Below are 22,347 nucleotides of genomic sequence, written 5' to 3' on the forward strand. Positions count from 1 at the left end.
GGCATTAAGGCTGAGTCCCAGTCAGTGTTCTCTATTTGCCTCTGGTAGCCTTGTGTATATCTTTGCCTTAGTGTTCCTATAAAATGAAGGAGCTGCATAGACCACCTTTACGTTTCATTTACAACAGCCTGGGACTCTAAAAGGCCTATGAACCCAGGGAAGGTCAGTGTTAAGATACTAAAGCTAGTTGGGAAGAAACTTGCAAATGCCAGAGCTACTTCCTAAGGGAGAAGGGACCATTCTAATTTACCCTGTAAACCAGGCAAGAAAAGGGAACCATGGAGGAGGGTCTTGAGTCAACATTTGGGAAGGGCTTTCAGCTGGGTGTCAGTAGCCAAGACTAGTGTGTATCCTGTCCCAGAGGTGTGTGTCTGTGTGTTTGTGGCAGGGTGGGGGGTAGGGGGGTGTGAGTTGCAGACTTGACAACTACTGTTTGCATTTCTTTCCAAAGTCAGGACCCTTTTAGAAAAATACTCGTGTGATGCATTTGTATGCTTAGCATCTCCTGTTTGAGAATACACACCAGAACATGAAGTTATTCTGACTTTTCCTTGAAATGAATGTTTAAAAATGAATCATCATGGCATTTACATGCATATGAAAACTTGCTATGTGTGCAGAGTTGTCATTTATTCAGTCTGTCCATAATATTTGACACAGGTATTCATTTCAGACCTCTTGGAGTAGATCAGCAGCAGTGCCTAGTTCAGAAATCAAGGGATTAAGCTGATTTTCGAGTATGAGCTCAGCCTTAGTTATAATTATTATTTTTCTTGTGTTCCTCTCTCCCCGCACAATCAAGCTGCTTCTCTAGGTCACTGCCTAGGCCCCTTCAGTCCGGGAGCTGTGCAAGATGATAGAAAGTTAGTTTTCAGACTGGCAAAATCCTGAGAGCTGGCCCAAAGAAATGAATGACCCAGTAGATTACCTTTAGAATGGCAAAACGGAGGTACCACTTGTTTTGGGCACCAAAGTAAATACTAGATCTACTTTCATTAGCATCATATGGATGCGCCAATCTCCAATAAGATGATCTGGGACTAGGTTCTCCCCTCTCCTGGTCAAAGGCTGATTAGCAAGATTGGGCAGAGCATGTGATCAAGCTAAACTCAGGGAAAATTCCAAAGCAATCTATAACCACTGAAGAGTGAGACTCATGGAAGCTGGCCACAAAATTTGTATAAATAAAAAATAAAATGCTGTCATTGCTTACATGGCTGATTGAAAACCACTGGAGTCAAGAGAATTAGTTGACTGACGGCCATTCCAAAGCAGATTTTGAAGTCACAGTAAGAGTTTTATTTATAAAGGGAACAATTTTTAAAACTTCAAGCAAATAATTCTAATAAGCAATAATCATTCATACTGAAATCTCTTCTACCTTTAAATTAATCAGAATGGCAATAAACATCAGTGGCTATTGCTGGGAGTGGTGAGACTGAAACTAAAGCCTCAAGTCTGGGATCACAGCTTAATTCTTAGACACAGAGATGAGCTTTATAAATTCCATTTTTTAATACAACAAAGGATATCCCCAATATTGCTGCTAAACGTTTTTCTATTATGCATGACTCCTTGAAAGTGAAACTCATAAATACCCAATAAGGAAAATTTTAGGTCAATTAGCAATAATGTGACAATACTATCTAGCAAAGAAGGAAGAGAAAGAACAAGTGGAGCCTTTTGTCTTTAATTAACATGATCTTTCTTATTCTTTTGGAAAGAAAATCCAGGAAAAAAAATTGAGTTTCATTTTTAAAAGGCCTACAATATTATGTTTTAATTAAAATTGAATCAACTTCCCTATGAATACTGTATTTTTAAAAGCCGAGCTAGTGACAGTACATTATTAAAAGCTGCATCACTTATGTCAAAGAATTTAGTACTTGATTTTTAGAGATTCATTATCAAGTTCTTAAATGATCAGCATCTTGAAACTCAAATTCAAATAATCTTCAGTTATCCAAAGCAGAAGAGGAATGCACATTAATTGCAACGAACTTTGATGATTGCCTAAGAGCTGAAAAGCTTAGGGGAAAAAAAAAAGGTATTTTTCTTTACCGGAAAAAAAACTAAAAAAAAAATTACTGACAAAAACTTAATACCTCACCAAAATCAACTGCTCCTCACCCCTCCCTCCATTCCACAAATGCCTGTGACCCAAACTTGTGAAGTCTCTCACTTTTTTGTGTGTGTGAACCACTCCAAGTTTATGCCTCACAAGGACGAAGCAAAAATCCTTTACTTGGTGCGAACTCAGAATCAGTCATTTTATCTCTTAGATAATCCTATTCTTCAGAGCAAGTTCTGGCTTTTAGCTCCTTCAACCCGCATTCTTTTTCTTTCGTTCTATACTTTTTGTTGTTGTTAACAGTGGTTTAGGGAGAGAGTCAAAGTCCCTTAGACCACTCACTAAAAATTGTGAACAGTGTCACGAACGAACAGAAACAGAAAACGGGAGATTTCAAAGAAAATAACACGCACTCTCAAACCTCCAGAGGGAAAAACAACAAGACAAGCACAGCCAAACTTCGCAGTTTCAGTACATCCGCAAAGAAGGGAGAGGTGCCGGCCTCCGCCCTCCCGGCCCGCAGGTGGGTTGTGGCGAGCGCCGCAGACAATGGCCAGGATGTGCCCTGCCTGCGTCGCCAGTTTGCTGTGTCTGCCCCTGCCCAGACTAAAAAAAAAAAAGTCTATCTCGAAAGAATGACAGAACGTAAAGAGAAGCGTGCGTTAGGCTTCGGGGAAGTCACCCCCCTCCCCAGCCCCCAAAGCCTCATCTCTATCCGATCCCCATCGCGGTCCAAAAATGAACCTGCCACCCAATCAAGTTCCTGCGCAAGTTCCTTTTCTTTTCCGCAGCCCCTCCACCTGCCGGGGCTGTGCTCCGCGCACCCCAGGCTTCCCTCCGGCGACCCCCCGCGGGCTGCAGCAAAAATGGGGCGCTTCGGCTGGGCGGGGGCGGGCGGCTGCCGCGGATCCGGCCGGCTACCGCTGCAGCTTGGTGGCCTCCGATTGGCCACGACGCGGGCGGGTAGGCTCGGCGGAGGAGGGAGGCGGGGGCGAGGGCGGCGGCAGGAGGCAATCCGAGCTGGGAGCGGGCAGCGCGCGGGGCGGGCGAGCGCGGGGACAGCGGCGGCGGCGGCGGCGGCTCGCCCTGATCGCGCTCGCGGAGGCCGAGCGGGGCGCGCGGGCGGCGGCAGCGACGTGGGGGTGGGGCGGCGCGCGCGAGTGAGCGGCGCGGGCCGAGAACCGGCGCGCGGGCAGCGGGGGCGGCCGCGGCGGCAACTGCGCGGGACGGAGCCGCGGCGGCAGCGGCCGCGCCGACCCCTGGCCTCATCTCCGCGCGGCCGAGGCCGGAGAACAGTCTCCAACTCTCCGGGGGGACCGGCAAGGGGCGCCAAGAAGCGGTCTTCCGCCCCCACGCAGCGGAGGCGCCGGTCGGCGGGACTGCTGCCCTTTGTGGGCACAGCGCGCACGGCCCCGAGCGCCCTCCCCGCGGCGCTCTCGCCGGCGTCTTCGCCGTGCCCGGCGGCCCTGGAGAGGGGATCCGGAGGAAGCAAAACCCCGAGCCCGAAACCTCGCGTTACGGAGCTTCTGGGGAGCTCCCGCCGCTCCGCTTGCACCTCCGCATCTTCCACCGGCCAAGGTCCCCGCCGCCTGCATCCCTCCTGGCTTCGCTGCGCTTGGGGCCGAAGCAGAGCAGTCTGTGCTGCCACCGCGGCCACACACGCACACACTAACACCCTCACACGCACGCCCGCCTTCTCCCCCGCCCCCTCCCCAGCTCCTTGATCTCGGTCTGTTTTATTACTCGTGGTGCGAGTCCCGCGGACTCCGCGGCCCGCTATTTGTCATCAGCTCGCTCTCCATTGGCGGGGAGCGAGGAGCAGCGGAGAAGGGGGTGGGGTGGGGAGGGAAGGGAAGGGGGTGGAAACTGCCTGGAGCCGTCTCTCCGCGCCGCTGTTGGTGCTGCCGCTGCCGCCGCCTCCGGCTCCTCGCTCGGCCCCTCTCCGCCTCCATGTGCCGGATAGTGGGAGCGCCGCGGACCCTGCTGCCGCTGCTGGCGGCCCTGCTTCAGGTACGCGGCGGTACCCGCGGGCCGGGCCGCGGGCGGGGTGGGGCGGGCGGCGCCGGGTCCCTTTGTTCCCCGCGCCGCTGCGGGGCCGGGCTGCGCACCCGGGAAGGGAGGTGCCGCACCGCGCGGCCGGGAGCTGCGCAGACACGAGGCTCGGGCCGGGCGCCGGAGCAGGGCGCCCGGGGCCAGCCGGTCTCCCGCGCCTCTCTTGGCGGGTGCCCAAATGGGCTGATCACGGTCTCCCCACTGCCCCTGTGGGGGTCCAGCCAGTTCCCGGGGGGTGTCTCTAGGCAGCAGAAGGGTGAGCTAGGCTAGCACTCCGGTTTTGCAGTTTTCTACGCTTCTCACCCCTCGCGTAGCACTTTGCTCCAATTTTTTTTGTTTATTTCTGCAGGGATGGGTCTCGAGTTTGCAGTCGAAATTCTCACTCTGGTATCTTAGTTACGGGACTTGCCTCCACCCCACCTCACCCTGGCACCCGCGCGGCTCCCGGTGCCCGAGGGCTCCAGAGTCCTATTGTCTTTACCCCAGCATCGAATTGCTGGCTATTTCTGTTTTCCTACCCTCGCAGTTTTCTCTGTTGGTCCTACCTGGAAAGAAAACCTCGCTCCCTTGCCCAAACGAGTCTACACGGGTCCGCGCCTCCGCACCCAGCCCCTGGCCCTGCACGCCCCTTATCCCGCCGGGCGGGGAGAAGTTCCGTTACTTGGCTGTTTTTCCTCTCCCTCTGTCCGGCTGCGTCTGCCCTGCTTGCGTGCTGGGGGCGCCTTGACCCGGAGCCTCCGCACTTTTCACGCCTTCGGGAGAGCGCCAGACAGCCTTTCCCTGGAATCGGTACCGGGCGGCTCCTCGGCGGCGGGAAGCACCTGCTCCAGGAAGGTCTTAGCCTCCCTCCCCACTCCGCGCGAGTCCCATGCCGGGCCGAGCGTCCAACTTTCCCGCGGCGTCGGGCCAGAGGATGCCCCGAGGCCCCTTTTGGCCCGCCAGCGGGGTCTGGCGAAAGGAAGCCGCGCGCCGCGGCCGAGACCCCCCGCACTGGGCGGGGTCCGGCCGGGGGTCCCGCTTGTGCCGCCGCGGGCGGTAGGGGCCCGAGGTGGCTGCGGGAGAGGGGCGTATCCGCCCTCACGGCCTGAAGGGGTCTCGGGGGGAATCCGCCCCAGGGGGGTCCCAGCGCACCGCCGACGGCTGGGGGTGGCCGGCCGGCGAGTGCTCCAAAAAGTGCGGGCGCGGTTCCGGAGTGCCGCTGCGCCCGGGGCGACCGGGGCAGGGACAGATGGTGCGGATCGCCCCCCTCCGTGGTCATCACGGGTCAGGGCCTGACGCGCTCCGGCCGCGGGCGCCGGGGGCTGGAACGGACTGGCGCCCGCGGTCTCGCGCGCTCCCTCTCGCCGCCCCCTAGAGGGGTGTGGGCTGCGACGAGCCCTGTCCATGGTGCGCCCGTTCCGCGCTCGCCTCCCCCGGGTCGCGCTCTTCTACTCTCAGGCTCTCTCCCCTCCCACTGGCTCGCGGGCCGCCCAGGTCCCGCCGTTCCTTTCTCCTTTCTTGGGTTTCTCCTTTTGTTCTTTCCTCTCCTGCTGGTCTCTTTCTCTCCCCTTCCCCCATTCGCCAGTCCGCCCCCCTCGGCTCTCTGCAGACGCTGGGGTTTCAGAACTATTCCACTGGACATTTTTGGCCTCTGCACTTTTGGGGAGTGGATGGAATTTCTTCTAACTTGAGGGAGGAGACCTGCCAGTCACTTGCTAACAAAAGTACCTCCTGTTATAAAACCGCCCTTTATTCCTGGAGCGCACACTCCTCGTTCTTTCACCTCCTGTCAGTTCATTTATTGTTTCTTCTTTTAAAATGGGGTTTATTGAAGAGGTTAGGCTGAAGGGGAGGAAGGAAAAAAGTGCTACTTCAAGTGTTTGAAGTTAAGGGGAAAACAAGATAAACTTAACAATCCTCCCAGACATCAGATTTAAAAAAACAAATACGTCGTAGATTAGAAAAATCTTGTTTTAAAAAACATGTTGTTTTGAACATCATACCATGGTCTTACTTATTTATAGGCAATTTATAGTAAATCCTAAGAGGGTCAGTCCAGCTCTGGATGGTATGCTCACTAACTTTTTGATCTGAAAGTAAGTTTTAATTGAATATTGTGCAGTGAAGTTAGGATAGGAGGAGATGTTTCTTGGTCACTAATAACCAAGGGACTGATGGTTCATGGGACTAATCTGTGTACCACGGAACAATCTCATTTCCTCTTTGAGTCATCTGCTTTGAAACCAGGTGTGGATTTTGTAGGCCATTTTATTTTTTTTTAAGCATTAAATTTATATATAATTTATAAATGTCAAATCGAGCACTTCCCTTTTCTGTTGTATGTTCTTTCTCAGTTTATTCCAGGCCAACCCGAGGTTGACTTTCAAAAACGTCGAGGAAATGGGAGATTAAAACTTTGTCATCAAGTTATTTGGGTAATTCATGGGTATGAGTCAAGCAATAACACTGAGTGATTTACAAGGTCATTAGAAGTGGAAGCAGAGCAGTTCATGCAACACGAGTTTTAGGGTTAAGTGTGCTATGTGGATTGTACACACCGAGATTGGAAATGACTTTGTGCTAATGGTCTGCTTTACATACTGGAATAACATAGATTTATCTGCAGTGTGAAAATGGCCCCTCTCCACTCTTCTGTCCTCTGCTTTTTAAAACTCTTTTTTTTTTTAAGCTTCAAGCCAGACTAAGGAGTCAAAGAGTTTTATAAAAAAGAATGAGTAAGTTATCAGTTTAGATACTGAGCTGCCTTATTTTTTCAGACCAGTTAAAGAAGAATAATTAAATATTCAAAAGGACTTCATGCCTTTAATTAACTGAAGTGTTCTTTGTTTTACTTGGAACACTTTTATTTTCACTTTAAGAGAATCTTTACTAGTTGAGTTATTCTGTTAACTAGATTTACATAATTCTAGTCAATTTTGCATATTATGATATTCAGCTTTTAAGATTTTCTCTATTCTTGCTCATTTTAGCTTGAGGCATTAGCATTGTCCTCTAAAAAAGAAAAAAATGCAGAATATGAGCATTAAACTTCACTGATCAAGGGATATCACAAAGTTATGACAAGCTTTCCTTTCATATAAGTGACTTTCAAATCCTTAAATAGATTTATCATCAAGGAAAAAAAATCAATTATACTTTTACTACCCATCCAGTCATGAATAGGTTAGAAGCTTGCTTTGTTTTTCTGGTTCTCATTTTAACTGCATAGCTCCATTATTCTATTTTAAATACATTTGTATGGCTTATGAAACATCAAAGACATCACCTTAAGTTTTACAAATATTTTAGATTCTTAGTCTTATCACACAGATTTCTGCTTTCAATGCTGAATGAGGACCTATGGAAAAAGATGCACAAACCATATTAGGTATGGACTTTCATGGCATTAATTTCAATACATAAAATGTGGGGGGAAAAAAAGGCTTTGTTTTAGACTGGAAAATCTAGGATACCACAGTCATTTTAAGAATAAAACATTTATGTGTTCTCTATGTTTATTTGAATTTCAAGTTCCTTTGAAAGTAAGAATTAACTTAATTGGTATTCAGTTTCTTCTCCTTAGGTGTATCTTTGCCCTTTTTGAAACTTCTGGCACGTGGTCATTACTAACAGGTGTTGTTGTTGTTGTTGTTGTTGTTTAGTGGTTAAGTTGTGTCCAACTCTTTTGCCACCCCGTTAACAGTAGCCTGCCAGGCTCCTCTTGTCCAGGGAGATTTCCTCCTCCAGGGGATCTTCCCGACCCAGGGATTGAACCCACGTTTCCTGCCTTGCGGGTGGATTCTTCTACCACTGAGTCACCAGGGAAACCCCCTTACTGACAGTAGTGCACTGCAAATGCACTAAAAGCAATTTGAAAAGTAATTAGTGTGTCCTGACATATTATAAGCATATCTTAAAATGATATAGATATACACGCAAATTAAAATTACATATAATTTTTTAGGCCTTAACTGCAAGTTTAGAATTTACTTGCAGAGTATACTGTCATACTTTTATCAAAGTCTGCCCTGGCCTTCTAAAAGTTTGGACTGAGATTTTTAAGGGGAAAGTCTTCTTAGATAGTTGGTATTGTTTACATGTAGAGATTCAATTCTATTTAAAACAGATTTTTGGTGACAGTATGTTGCACCAGACTGTCCTTAATTTCCGTTTTCATTAAAAATCTTCAATTCTTAAATCTGTTGTGCCTCATTAAGCTTTAGGGTTATTAATCGGGAAATGTCAAGACTTAAACCAACAGTTAATCTTGCTTTAAAATGTCTTTTAAAGAAATCCTGAGTAACTCAAATCCCCATCCTATTTTCAAAGGGATAGTCTCAAGTTAGAAGAGTGATTTTAAAGAAAAATCAACTGTTATTTAAGAAATGTAGTGTTTGTATCTACTTTCTATGGGTTTGCCTAAGTTAACATTATTCAAATTTGCTTTTTTGGCTCAAATACAAGAATTAATCAAGTTTAAGCACTGCACAGACTTGTGGTGAATTTTGTCCATCCGATAGGATAGATTTGGAATTTAGATTTTGTTATTTGAATAATTATTTCACATCTGCCATGAGTATACCTTCTAGAATCTGTTTTCAAGTTGGCTTTAGAACTGTAAGTTGAAACATAATTTGTACCAACAAATCATTACGCCTCCCATTTCTGATTGCTTTCTTCTACAAACTTACTTTTGTTTGAATTTTTCAGTTAATTTGAGCGGATGCTAGTCTTTTGTGTATTTAACTAAATGTAGATAAGTTTTAAATTAAACAAACCTATTCATGCCAGGGAGGAAGAAGATACAGATAAATATTGTAGTAAACGCTACATCTTCTACACATATAAAGTGATGAGTTTAAAGCAGGCAGAAGGTGAATTCAGGATCTAAATGGGACCTTTTGAAAAATTTGAACTTTATGATTTTGTTACAATCTAGTTTTTAAGCTCTATTTTAGGTTGTGCATGAATAGAGCTCAGTTCTTCCTTGTTACTCTCTTTAGGACCCAGAGTACTTCTTCTCTGAGCTTCCAACTGTATTTTACAGCACCCAGGCTCTTGGGTTGCATATATATACACACAGCATAGATGTTGAGAACTGCTATCCACATACATGTCCCCCGCAACGTTTATCACAGTTTGGCATGAACTATCAACTGATAGTTAATTGATAACTTTGTGTGTGTCATCCAAGGTGATTTGAGCACCGAGAGTAAATAATACCTTTGTTCTGGGCAAGTGAGCTGCCTTGACATAGTGTCAAGGGCAAGAGTGAGAGTCAAGGGCAGGAAGCCTGAGGTTCTAATCTGGTCCAGATGTAGTTTAGTCTCTTAAACTCTGCTGACCTCATTTTCCTCAATAATAAAACCGTAGGCCTGGTTGGATTAGTTGATCTCTAAGGGACTGTCTAGTTCTCTGACTCTTGGGGCTGCTTAAAATATCCCAAAATGATTCCCTTTCAAAGACTTTGGAATGACTAATTTTTAACCTGAAATGCAGGGATTTTCAGGTACTCAGAAGACTGATATGCTTTTTGAGGGCTGCTGACAATACTTTATTATATATGATAATATATCATTCAGCACGAAGAATATAGCCCTTTTGGATGAACCTAGAGATTATCATATTAAGTGAAGTAAGTCAGAGAAAAATGTCATATGAGACCTCTTATATGTGGAATCTAACAAAATAACACAAATGAACTTATTTACACAGCAGAAATAGATACACTTAGAAAGTACACTTACAGTTTCGAAAGGGGAAAGGGTTGAGGGATAAATTAGGAGTTTGGGATTAAGAGATAACACGCTACTATATATAAAACAGATAAACACAAGGACCTATTAGTAGACCTGTCTCTACTGATGGGCTTCCCTATATAGCACAGGGAACTATATTCAGTATCTTGTAATAACCTGTTAGGGAAAAGAATCTGAAAAAGAACATGTACATATATATATATATATATATATATATATATATATATATATTTATGTTTAACTGAATCACTTTGCTGTACAGCTGAAACTAACACTTTGTAAATTAAAAAAAAAAAACTTTAAAAAAAGAATATAGCACCTTGACCTAGCAAGTTCTTCTCTAGTCATTTTTACAGATATATTGTATTCGTGATATATATGTGATACTTACAAATATAGGTATATGCATTGAAGCACTGTATATAATTGCAAAAGATCAGATTAGATGACCTCTGAAAGTCCATCAGTAGAGACTGATTTAATAAATTATGGGGTAATATGCAGTCAGATTTGAGAACCTCTGGTTACAGTCAAGAAAATTATTGTTAAGCCACCCAATGTTTTTGGCATACTCAGGTACCTAGAAAAGCTTCAGGTTAGGACCACCGAAATCATCATTGGGATTTCAGGGCCTCTGAATGAAGAAGAATTGGATGTAAACCACAGATAGAAGCTATTGCTGAATAGAAAATTAAGCAGAGTAGAAATAAGATGAAGATGACCTACGAGACATGTATGTATGTGAGAGTTGGACTGTGAAGAAGGCTGAGCGCCGAAGAATTGATGCTTTTGAACTGTGGTGTTGGAGAAGACTCTTGAGAGTCCCTTGGACTGCAAGGAGATCCAACCAGTCCATCCTGAAGGAGATCAGCCCTGGGTGTTCTTTGGAAGGAATGAGGCTAAAGCTGAAGCTCCAGTACTTTGGCCATCTCATGCGAAGAGTTGACTTATTGGAAAAGACTCTGATGCTGGGAGGGATTGGGGGCAGGAGGAGAAGGGATGACCGAGGATGAGATGGCTGGATGGCGTCACGGACTCGATGGATGTGAGTTTGAGTGAACTCCGGGAGATGGTGATGGACAGGGAGGCCTGGCGTGCTGCGATTCACGGGGTCGCAAAGAGTCTGACACGACTGAGCGACTGAACTGAACTGAACTAAACTAGAGAACATCCTAAAGTTGGATTGAGAACAGCCTGTAGTAGGCTGAGCTTATAAGTAAATTCAAGAAAGATTGGCTAAATATACATAAATATATGTAATAGTTTCCATGTTGTATCATGAAGTGACCACACTATGCTGAGTTAACCACCTGAGAGATTATACTGGCTGGTTAACCCATTATGATATTTCTTCCATTCTCTTGAATGAATGAATATTTAATTTTTCATCTGTTCTGATAGTGAAAAAGTTATCTAAAGTAGACTTTACCTAGTACCTAGGACTTGAGATTCAGAAAAACATTTAGTGTTAGAGTCGAACGTTTTGGTCTACACTTTCCAGTAAGGAAGCTATTGAACTTGGGATTTTCCCAGGTAGCATTGGGAGAATTAGTGGGGTTTTGAAACAGCTTGAATCATTTAAAAGGAGGTGCTATTATAAATACAATATGGCATTCATAATTGAGTGACTTGGAGAAGTGTTTGATTCATGATCCATTCTTAAATTTTCTTTTACAAAATATACCTGCCTATGCTAAAACTTCTATACTACTATATATTAAATTTTAGTATTGTTTTCATGTTAATTAAAAAAATTAACTTGACCGTAGCATGTTTATGTACAACCATATATTTTTATGGTTGTAGTTTTAATATTTGCTTTTGTGTTTTTTAAAAAATTATACTTGATATTCATCATTTAAAACTTTTATATAGTTTTATATATACCCCAATGCTGATATATAATTTAATGTTTTGTTGGATTAAAGAATTAGTGAAAAAAAGAAAAAGTTAAAGGATCATAATTTGGAATCTTTGTTCCAGATATTATTGGAACTGAAAATGTGAAATGACTCTTGTCATTATTAAAATAAGTTTTGAGTTTATTCAATGTTCTTCTGTTGCTTTAGTGTTGAAATTTGTAAAATTTTGGAAGAGGGAAATCTAAATTGTAGGGACAGGAAATAGTTTAATGGTTGTCTGGGGCTGGACATGGAGACAAGAGATAGGTTACAAAGGCGCAAGAGGTAATTTGAGGGGGATGACAGAAATGTTCTAGATCTTGATGGTGATGGGTTGACGAATGTATACTTTTTGAAACTCTTTGAACTGTACGCTTAAAATGGGTGCATTTTTATTGTATGTAAATTATACCACAGTAAAATTGGTTAGAAAATAAATAATGATTCACACATTTTTAAAAAAGTATATAAATTCATATTATTACTTCCAGTAAGGATTCTAAGAAATGCCTTTTCAGTGTTTTAATTTTTTTTCCCAGTAGTCAATTCTAAGACTTTTAACAGTTTATTTTTAGTAATAGTCAGTAGGTCATTCATATAACTCAAAAGAGCACATACACCAGATAAAACTATTTGAAATTTCAGATAATTTGCTGCCATCTCTTCAAATTTTTTTTTTTTAAACAGTGTCTGGTATAATAATACAAAACCTTAAAGATGAAATATTTTTAATTTCAGGGAAGAAACTAGTAAATTACCTTAGCTAATTATTTCTATAACCTTGTGACATAAATAAATAAAACCTTATGGTTTTATTCCCATTTTATAGAGATGATATAAAAGAAAGTCAGACAGTCTGAGTATTTATTGTGAGAATCCTGAGTGGAATGATATCTCTTTATAGCAGAGTTAAGCCTGACTGCAAAGCCCATGGTTTTCTCCTTGATATTCAGGGAACAAATACCACAGTAGAAGGAAATTTCAGTTCCTCACTACTGAGTTTATAAGATTTTTGTAAAATAGTTAACTTTTGAGTTTCATTCTTTAATTTTGACCTTAAATATTTTGATTTATTTTGACCTCTGAAACCAAAATTTAATACTTGGTTAAGATTTTCATTATATATATATTTCTTTTTTTTCCTTAGAGAGAAAAAATAATCCCAGGTAAATGATTCATAATCAGTTTCATGATGTTCTTCAAATTGTCTTGATCAACAAATAATGTGTTGATAAGTACTCAAAAAATAATTTTTGAATGAATTTTGGAACTTAAAATATTTTGTAAGAGCCACAAAAACCTCACCGAACTCACATTTTTTGTTGTTTGGGGTTTTTCGTGTGTGTTGTTTTTTTTTGAAACTGTGTCTGTTCAGTGTTCTTTTCTTTATAAAAGTACATTCAAGAGATTCTATCATTAAGTAGTAAAATATTTTAATGTTTCATGGCAGGTTTTCCATGTTTGAATAGTTTGAATTACCTTTTCTCCCACAAATGAAATTAGTTGGCATCTTTTAAAAATATAGATGGCCACACCTACAACAAGTTTATGGGACTGTTTTGTGGGGTTACTGAATACCCACTGATTTGTTTGCTGCTCAGAAAGCCTAGAACTGTTTTTTTTTTTTTTTTGTAACTTGACCTATTGTTGGTGGGTGGATACACTTGGCTTGACTGTAATTGCAAACTAAATGTCTCTTAGTTGGGTCAGGGAGCTGTTAAAGCAAACTCTGAAATAAATGACTTAAAAAAAATAAATTTATTAAGTTTGAAGAATATGATATAATCCCTTTGCTTAACACAAATCTTTAATAAACCAGAGGCTGTGACCACTTAAAATTTTTTTTTTTTCTTTTGTTGTCTTAATTGGTTAACACAACAGTTCAAAGTCTGCAGTTCATTCTTTATGGCTTTCCGGTCCAGTAAGTAAAGAGAAGTGTGTTTTCTGCCACCAAAGTATTAGGCTTTCATAGCTCCTTTGGTACCAACAAGAGCATCTCCAAGATTAGGTTCTCATGTCTTCTCCTATTTCAAGGAATTCAGAATTTAAATTTCACACAGTCACACTCACCCTTTATAGAAATAACAGATGTATATGGGACCATGCTGAGTGTTCCTTTATTGATCATAGTATTGAATCAGTGCTCAGCCAAATTTCCAGCATCCCAGGGACACCCTCTTCAATTTTAACCATTCCTTCAGTGGCAACTATATGTTGTCCACTCACTGAGTCGTGTCCGACTCTTTGTGACCCCATGGACTGCAGCACACCAGGCTTCCCTGTCCTTCACTATCTCCCAGAGTTTGTACAAATTCATGTCCATAGAGTCAGTGATGCCATTCAACTTGACTTCTAATAGCAGAGATCAGTTTAGCTTATTCCCATAATTTATGAAATCATCCACTATATACTGTTTTGTACTTTTCACTCAATTTGTAGAATTGCCTGTGTATGTGTGTCTTATGTCTTTTTTAATAGTCACAAGGTTAGGAAAGGCTTCTGGATGCTATGGAAGTATCTGGGAGGTTGAGGAAGGTGAAAACTGATTTAAAAGCAACAATAAAAATAGGCCTTTTCATTGCATCTAAAGGTCACTTGAATGTTTACAGTGTTTGTGGTGTCAAACCATGAAAAAACTTTTGTGGATTTTCCTATCTAGATATCTTCTCCTGTAGTTCTGGTAAATTGGCAATGTTAATTGAGCTAAAAGCTGAAGATGTTTGGAGTTTAGTAAGTTACACCTTTTCTTGCCCTTCCCTTTTTATCAGAAGGAAGGTAGAGACAAAACACTCAGGATCTTTTGGACTTGAAGTCTTCATGCAGAAGGTTTGGGTGTTAAGACTAATCTTTGCAGCAATGCTTCTTAATACTCTGAGCTTCCTAGTGACCCACTTCTCAAGGAGGCCCTACCCAGATTTATTTTTACCTAAAAAGGTTTCAGTTGGGGGTTACAATACCACAAACTGCTAGTTTTCCAGAAGGTCGGAGCATCTTTGGGGATAGTTGATCCTCTTCTGTGTCTGTGTAGCCTTTTTAAAGATCTGAGAGGTTCCATGAAGGACACAGAGCTCCATACTTGTCCCAGGTTCCTTCTTTCTGGAGGCCTTTTCTCTCTGTGTATAATACTTGTTGAGTAGACCTAGAATCTACGTGGAGGAGTCCACGCATAAGGATGAGGACTAAAGAATCCACATCCAGACGTAATGGCCCAGCAGGGTTTGTTTGCTTCAGTTCAGTTCAGTTCAGTTCAGTTCAGTTGCTCAGTCGTGTCCAACTCTTTGCGACCCCATGAATCGCAGCACGCCAGGCCTCCCTGTCTATCACCATCTCCCAGAGTTCACTCAGACTCACATCCATCGAGTCCATGATGCCATCCAGCCATCTCATCCTCTGTCATCCCCTTCTCCTCCTGCCCCCAATCCCTCCCAGCATCAGAGTCTTTTCCAATAAGTCAACCCTTCGCATGAGGTAGCCAAAGTACTGGAGCTTCCGCTTTAGCCTCATTCCTTTCAAAGAACACCCAGGGCTGATCTCCTTCAGAATGGACTGGTTGGATCTCCTTGCAGTCCAAGGGACTCTCAAGAGTCTTCTCCAACACCACAGTTCAAAAGCATCAATTCTTCAGCGCTCAGCCTTCTTCACAGTCCAACTCTCACATCCATACATGACCACAGGAAAAATCATAGCCTTGACTAGACTTCAAGGAAGCTCTAATTTATTTATGTTTGTACACGAGTGGACTTTGGGCTTCCCAGGTGACACAGTGGTAAAGAATCCCCCTGCTGATGCAGGAGATGCCGGAGATGCAGGAGATGCAGATTCGATCTCTTGAGTCAGGAAGATCCTCGGGAGAAGGAAATGGAGAGCCACTCCAGTATTCTTGCCTCAGACATCCCGTAGACAGAGGAGCCTGGTAGGCTTCAGTCCATGGGATTGCAGAGTTGGACACAACTGAGCAACCACGCACACACACACACACACACACACACACACGAGTATGTGTTTATTTTCAGTGTTTAAAAAGGTTGTACCCTTTGTATGACTTTAGCTTATTGAGGCCTCTTTGGTATTTCATTTGTGTTTAAGCCTTGCAGACAGTTTTCTACCATGAAAGCAACTGTATACATTTAGTGGTTATGTTTTCAGCATTAAATTTTACTTACAGTTCTTTTTTGTTTGACAGATAACTAAGAACATTTGGGGAGACTAGCATAGCCATTAATTTAATTTTCCAGTTGATTCATAGCTGAGTACCTTGTAAATGAAACTGTATTAAATCTATGATTTGGTTTATAGTCTTCCCCTTTATTAGAGGCTGTCTTGATGGCCCTTTGTTTAAAAGGGAGATAGTGGTATATTTGAATGTAGATAACAATCCCATGGACGGAGGAGCCTGGTAGGCCACAGTCCATGGGGTTGCTAAGAGTCAGACTCTACTGGGCGACTTCACTTTCACTTTTCAGTTTCATGCATTGGAGAGGGAAATGGCAACCCACTCCAGCGTTCTTGCCTGGAGAATCCCAGGGACGGGGGAGCCTGGTGGGAGGCCGTCTATGGGGTCGCACAGAGTTGGACACGACTGAAGTGACTTAGCAGCAGCAGCAGCAGCAACAATGGATTATGTATGGATGGCATATAACATTTTATGGCCTAGAGTAACAGCATTTTGGAACACAGTGAGATAATTTTTTCTAGTGTTTTTGTGCATGTAATGGGTTCACATTCTGATTCTTATTTACTGGTTCTTCATAATTAAAATCTGTTGGTGGCACAGTAGTACAGGATACGCGTGCCAGTGTAGGAGACCCTGGTTTGATCCCTGGGTCAAGAAGATCCTGGAAGAGGAAATGGCAACCCACTCCAGTATTCTTGCCTGGAGAATCCCCACGGACAGAGGAGCCTGATAGGCTACAGTCCATGGGGTTGGAGAGTTGGACACGACTGAGCAACTGACCACACATACCATGTATATGCTATGTATATATTATATCTAGTACAAATTACATGTAATATGTATTATATATTATATGATGATGTATTCAATTATATAGTAAACCATGTATATAATAAATCATATACATAATATATACTAATATATTATTATGTATATATGATATATATAATATATATAGTGTGTGTGAGTGTTTCTGGAATACTACTCTGGTGGTTATGCCAAGATATAAATTGAGACTGTGCACCTCCAAATACAGTCTTCTCAAACCTCGTGCTATATCAAATTGTACTTACCATTTTATGTTTTCACATTTCACATTTTACTTATCTGAAGTTTACTTTTGTACTTAGTATGAGGTAGAGGGCCTTGCTTTATTTTTCTCCCTAGCATTTATGCATATAACACACACAGAGTAACAGGTGGGTGGCTGTCCTTTATCAAATGAATTTCTGTTTTTCTCAACAGAAATGCCTTCTTTACTAAGTGCGAGTTGTCGTAGAGTTTTGGATGTCTGTCTTTCTCTCTCTGTGCTGATTGCCCAGGGAGGCAGTGTGTACGTGGTTAAGAATGTTGACTCAAGCTGGATGACCTGTTTTGGGGGCCCTGGTTTTGACACTAGGCTGTTGTGTGAGCCTGGACAGCACATGTGGCATTTCTATCTTGCTGTACGTCCATTTGTAAAAAGGGGATAATAAGTAGTATCTGTCGTAAGGTTGTTAGGAAGACTAAGTGGGCTGATATATCTATATCATTTAGAAAAGTGCTTTCATATGGTAAACAAGACGTAAGATCTTTAATTGAAGATTTGGGGTCATAATCATTACCCTTGTTTTACACAAACATAATCAAGGAGTAATTTAATTATTTGACTGAGTTTGAGTACTTGATATGTTCAAAGCTCTGTTCTGTGTTCCAGTGGGATGACTCATCATCCTCTGCATGGGAGGCTGCCAGTGCGCCTTAGACCACATGCAGAAGCCACAACTGAAGGACACATATTTTAACATTCCTCCTTCAGTTTTAACAGATGTTACCTAAGCTGATACAATTAGGGAAAGGGATTAATCTATATGGAGTGTTATTCTGCCAGCAGTTTGATTTGGGAATTACAGGTAATAAAACAGGAGCTATTCTGGTATCTCCCGTCTGCCTCTTTGCTTCTGTGATGTGAGTTTTTTAAAATTAACACCAAAACCATTTTGCATTGAGGTATAGCTGATTAACACTGTTATGATAGTTTCAGGTGAACACTGAAGGGACTCAGTCATACATATATAATTATCCATCCTCCCCCAATGCCCCCTCCTATTCGGTCTTTTAATTCTTTAGTGTTCTTGTATGGACACCAGTGTGTATGGGTGTATGTGTGTATGTTGAGACTAGCCTGGAACCAGAGTAAGTTATTTAGTCTCTGAATGCTTTTAACATGATAACTCAGTGGAGACTAGAGAGGTGAGGGTATTCTTATCATACTGTTGATGCAAGTACAGAATTTACTAAAACAGAGTAAAGATAGATTTATTGTTCTTGTAGATTCTGGTTATTTATTGATGATTAGATGCAGGAACTGTTGCATTTAGCTTAGTTTCATTCTGCCTTAATAATATGGCATCATTTCTGAGTAATTACTATGTACCAGACACTGTTCTAAGTACTTACTTGTATTCATTCATTTAATTTGCAAGGAAGTTGTACCTATTTACAGAAGAAGAGAGCAAAGCACAGGTTAAACTGAGGCGCCCAAAGTTATTTTGTTAAGTGATGGAGTGAGTGAAAGTCACTCAGTTGTGTCCTACTCTTTGTGACCCCATGGGCCCGCCAGGCTCCTCTGTCCATGGAATTCTCCAGGCAGGAGTCCTGGAGTGGGTAGCCATTCCCTACTCCAGGGGGATCTTCTGGACCCAGGGATCAAACCCGGGTCTCCTACGTTGTAGGCAGATTCTTTGGCATCCGAGCTAAGTGGTGGAGCTAGGATGCAAATGCCAGCAGCCTGATGTCTGAGCCTGTGTTCCTAGTTTTGGTGTTTATTTGAATGGAGGTAAAAATATGAAGGCAAGATTGACTTTAAAACAACTTTTTCTATTGTAAAATGCGGTACATGTAGAGGAGTATATAAAGCATGTATGAAGTTTAAATAATAATTAAAGTAAACAAAACATGTCACTACAACTACTAAACAGGTTGAGAAATAGAATATTACTGGTGCCTTGGAAGTTTCCAGAGTACTGTTCCTATTTCCTTCCTTCCTCCTAGACATAATCGTTATCTTCATTTTTGTGATAATTATTCATTGATTTTGCTTATAGTGATATCATCTGTGTATATATTCCTTTTACATATTAAGTTTTATATATACTGATATATGTAAATACGTAGAAATGTGTTTATGTATAGAGACATGTTTATGCAAATATGTATATCATGCATCTATGTGGAAATGTACTGTGTATATGTGTGTATGTATGGATGTATATCTGTATATATATATGTATATACAAAAATGTCTGGTTCACCAACACCACGTATATATCTTGCTTTTTCCATTACTTAGTATACATGTTCTTGTTAAGCTTTAACATTTTTTAACAATATGGTGGACTGCATAATGGTATCTTTTTTGGGGTTCAGTTTGCATTCTTTCGGTTACCAAGGAGATGGAGATTGTTTTTGTATGTCTCCTGGTCTTTCATCTTCCTTGAGTTGTCTATATGAACCCTACCGCACGAAGTTTGTAACTCATCTGTAGCTTGGCTTTGCAAAGCCCACTTTGTTGCCCACTCTCTTTGCCTAACATTCTCAATCATGGCTTGTGTGGTATCTTTCCAAGCAACGTGGTTTCTGGAGAGCTAACTCATGTGATTAAATCTAATATTTGAGGAGTGCTAACTATGTGCCAGGCTAGGTAGTCTACCTGCATTGTCTCATACAAGCTTCGCCTCTGAAGATTACTTATCCCATGTCCCTGAGATAAGTCGGCATTGTTATCATTATCCATTTTACAGCAGTCTGACTGCAGCTTGGCTTAACCCATTCACCCAAAAGCACACCTCCCAGGGCTTGTGCAGTATTCTCCCTGGTGACAGTCAGGTCCTCAGAATCTCTGAGAGCTGACCCAGTGGGAGGAAGATAAATCTTTGTATTCAAGATTTTATAGGATTGCAGCCTGGAGGAGAATTTGGACTTTAGAATGAAGGCTTCAAGGGGTCTCCATTCCTGGAGTAACATTTGGACTTATGAATGGGAAAAATCTAACACTGAGCCAGAATTAGGATAGGCTACCAGTTGGAGAAGGCAATGGCACCCCACTCCAGTACTCTTGTCTGGAAAATCCCATGGATGGAGGAGCCTGGAAGGCTCCAGTCCATGGGGTCTCCGAGGGTCAGACATGACTGAGCAACTTCACTTTCACTTTTCACTTTCATGCATTGGAGAAGGAAATGGCAACCCACTCCAGTGTTCTTGCCTGGAGAATCCCAGGGACGGGGGAGCCTGGTGGGCTGTCGTCTATGGGGTCGCACAGAATCGGACACGACTGAAGGGACTTAGCAACCATGGAAGTGGGCCTCCCCGGATGGCTCAGCGGTAAAGAATCTGCCTGCAATGCAGGAGATGCAGGAGACGCGGGTTCCATCCCTGGGTTGGGAAGGTCCCCTGGAGGAGGAAATGGCAACCTGCTCCAGTATTGTTGCCTGAAAAATTCCATGACTAGAGCAGCCAGACAGGCTACGGTCCATGGGAAGGCGATGAGTCAGATACTATGGAGCACTCACACACAGACCCTATAAGTGGGTAATCCCATCTGTGGCCAAACACCCGCCTAGTGGTGATTTTAAGAAATACAAGTAACAGATGGACAGGGAGGCCTGGTGTGCTGCGATTCATGGGGTCGCAAAGAGTCGGACACGACTGAGCAACTCAACTGAACTGAACTGAACTGATGAGTGGTTGACAGTGCTGTGAATTGCAGTTTTTCTTGACCTCAAGCTGGTTTGGTTTAGAACTGTAGACACCCAGTAATGCAGAGACACATGTGATTCTGTTCCCAGGATTTGGGCTTCCTGAGCACTTGTAGAGGCTTGATTGTCTAACCTTGGACCCTCATCATCCAGCCATCCTGGTGGACTTGCTTTCGGCTGGATGTTATTTGTCCTGGTTTCTTTTTGATCTTTAGCCTTGGCCATTACTGAGTATTTAGTAATGCTGAGATTTTGTGGGTCATTTTGGGGCCCGTGAAGAGACCCTAATAAATAATTCTTATTATCCATCCAAGTTCTGGACAAATAAGATGAATCAGTGGGTGTGCTCAGTCGCTGAGTCGTGTCTGACTCTTTGTGACCCCGTGGACTCTAGCCCGTCAGGCTCCTCTGTCCAAGGGATTCCCTAGGCAAAAATACTGGAACGTGTAGCCATTTCCTTCTCCAGGGGATCTTCCCAATCCAGGGATTGAACCTGGGTCTCCCACTTTTTGGGCAGATTCTTTACCAATCTGAGCCACCAGAGGAGCCCAGAGGACCAAAATGCAACCTTTATTAGTGACCAAGACAAGGATGGAGAATGTGGTTTAAATACTTTGGATTTCTGACTTAATACCCTGCCTGCCCCCAGCCTCCCATCTTTAACACTGCTGGATGAAGACTAGCCTCCCACCTACGGAACCTACTCTTGCAGTTCATCTGCAGCCTAGCAACATCTGCACTATGGAAAGAGGCTGGGCTCCCAACAGAAAAAACAGGTGAAGAAGGGACCAGGCTCTGTATGCCCAGTCATTTCATCTAAACTGGCCAGAAAGGTTGACAGAGATCAGGAGTGGTGTGGCTTGTGTAGCTCCTCTACATGGAAGGCAGGGAGTCAGGGCTCCCCTAAACCTTCTGCAGGGTTTGGCTTAACCATGGAAGGTATGTTCCTTACTCATCAAGTGTGTGCTCATCCAGAAGAGGAGCAGTCACCCGCAGAGGGGGAGACGGACTCTCTCAGAACCATCTTGCTCTCAACCTTTTGAAGTTTTAAAAGATCAATAGCTTTGCTATAGAGAGAGTACTATGTCTTGACTTTATAGAGAGTCCTTCTCCAGGGGCTCTTCCCAACCCAGGAGAGGAAATGGCAACCCGCTCTAGGAAATCCCATGGACAGAAGAGCCTGGTGGGCTACAATAGGGTTGCAAAGAGTCAACAGTCACAACTGAGCGCACACATGCACTTAATAGAGCGTCTTCAAACCTGACTGGGTGGTCACGGCAGCCTGAGCACACCTTGGAGATATTACGTGTGAGATTCTAGAGCACTGCAATAAAGCAAATATATAGTCAATGGAATCACCAGTTTTTCTTGGAAGAGTTTTCCTAAGCGACATTATGACCTTAGAGCCTATTCTTAAATGTCCCGAGATAGGAAGCAGGTGACTTCTGAAGGAAGGACTCCCAGTGGGTGGTGAGAACCTTCCCTGGTTGAGTCTTTCCCTGATGCTAATCGGGTTAAACCTCTTGTCTGTAAGTCATGACCTTTGAACCAAGCACTGAGTTCAAAGGGAAAATGAAGACTTAACAGAGATCAAATATGCTGGATGAGAAGGCAGGGAACCTCAAAATGGGATCACCACCAAGGGGTATTTCTGACCTTGCACATAGGTGGCAGA

The 22,347-nt window shown here is 43.1% G+C and overlaps 1 protein-coding gene across 1 annotated transcript in view; it reads left to right on the forward strand.

The window, feature by feature from the left end:
• The first annotated feature begins 3,949 nt into the window (after positions 1 to 3,949).
• CDH2 (cadherin 2) overlaps positions 3,950 to 22,347 on the forward strand; it is a 242,442-nt gene continuing 224,044 nt past the window's right edge. Inside the window, exon 1 of the mRNA XM_068993836.1 lies at positions 3,950 to 4,081. Coding sequence (XP_068849937.1) covers positions 4,022 to 4,081 — 60 coding nt within the window. The 5' untranslated portion in view covers positions 3,950 to 4,021. The remainder of the gene's footprint in view (positions 4,082 to 22,347) is intronic.

The sequence above is a fragment of the Capricornis sumatraensis genome, chromosome 21 (genome assembly GCF_032405125.1).
Source record: "Capricornis sumatraensis isolate serow.1 chromosome 21, serow.2, whole genome shotgun sequence".
NCBI classification, from domain to species: domain Eukaryota; kingdom Metazoa; phylum Chordata; class Mammalia; order Artiodactyla; family Bovidae; genus Capricornis; species Capricornis sumatraensis.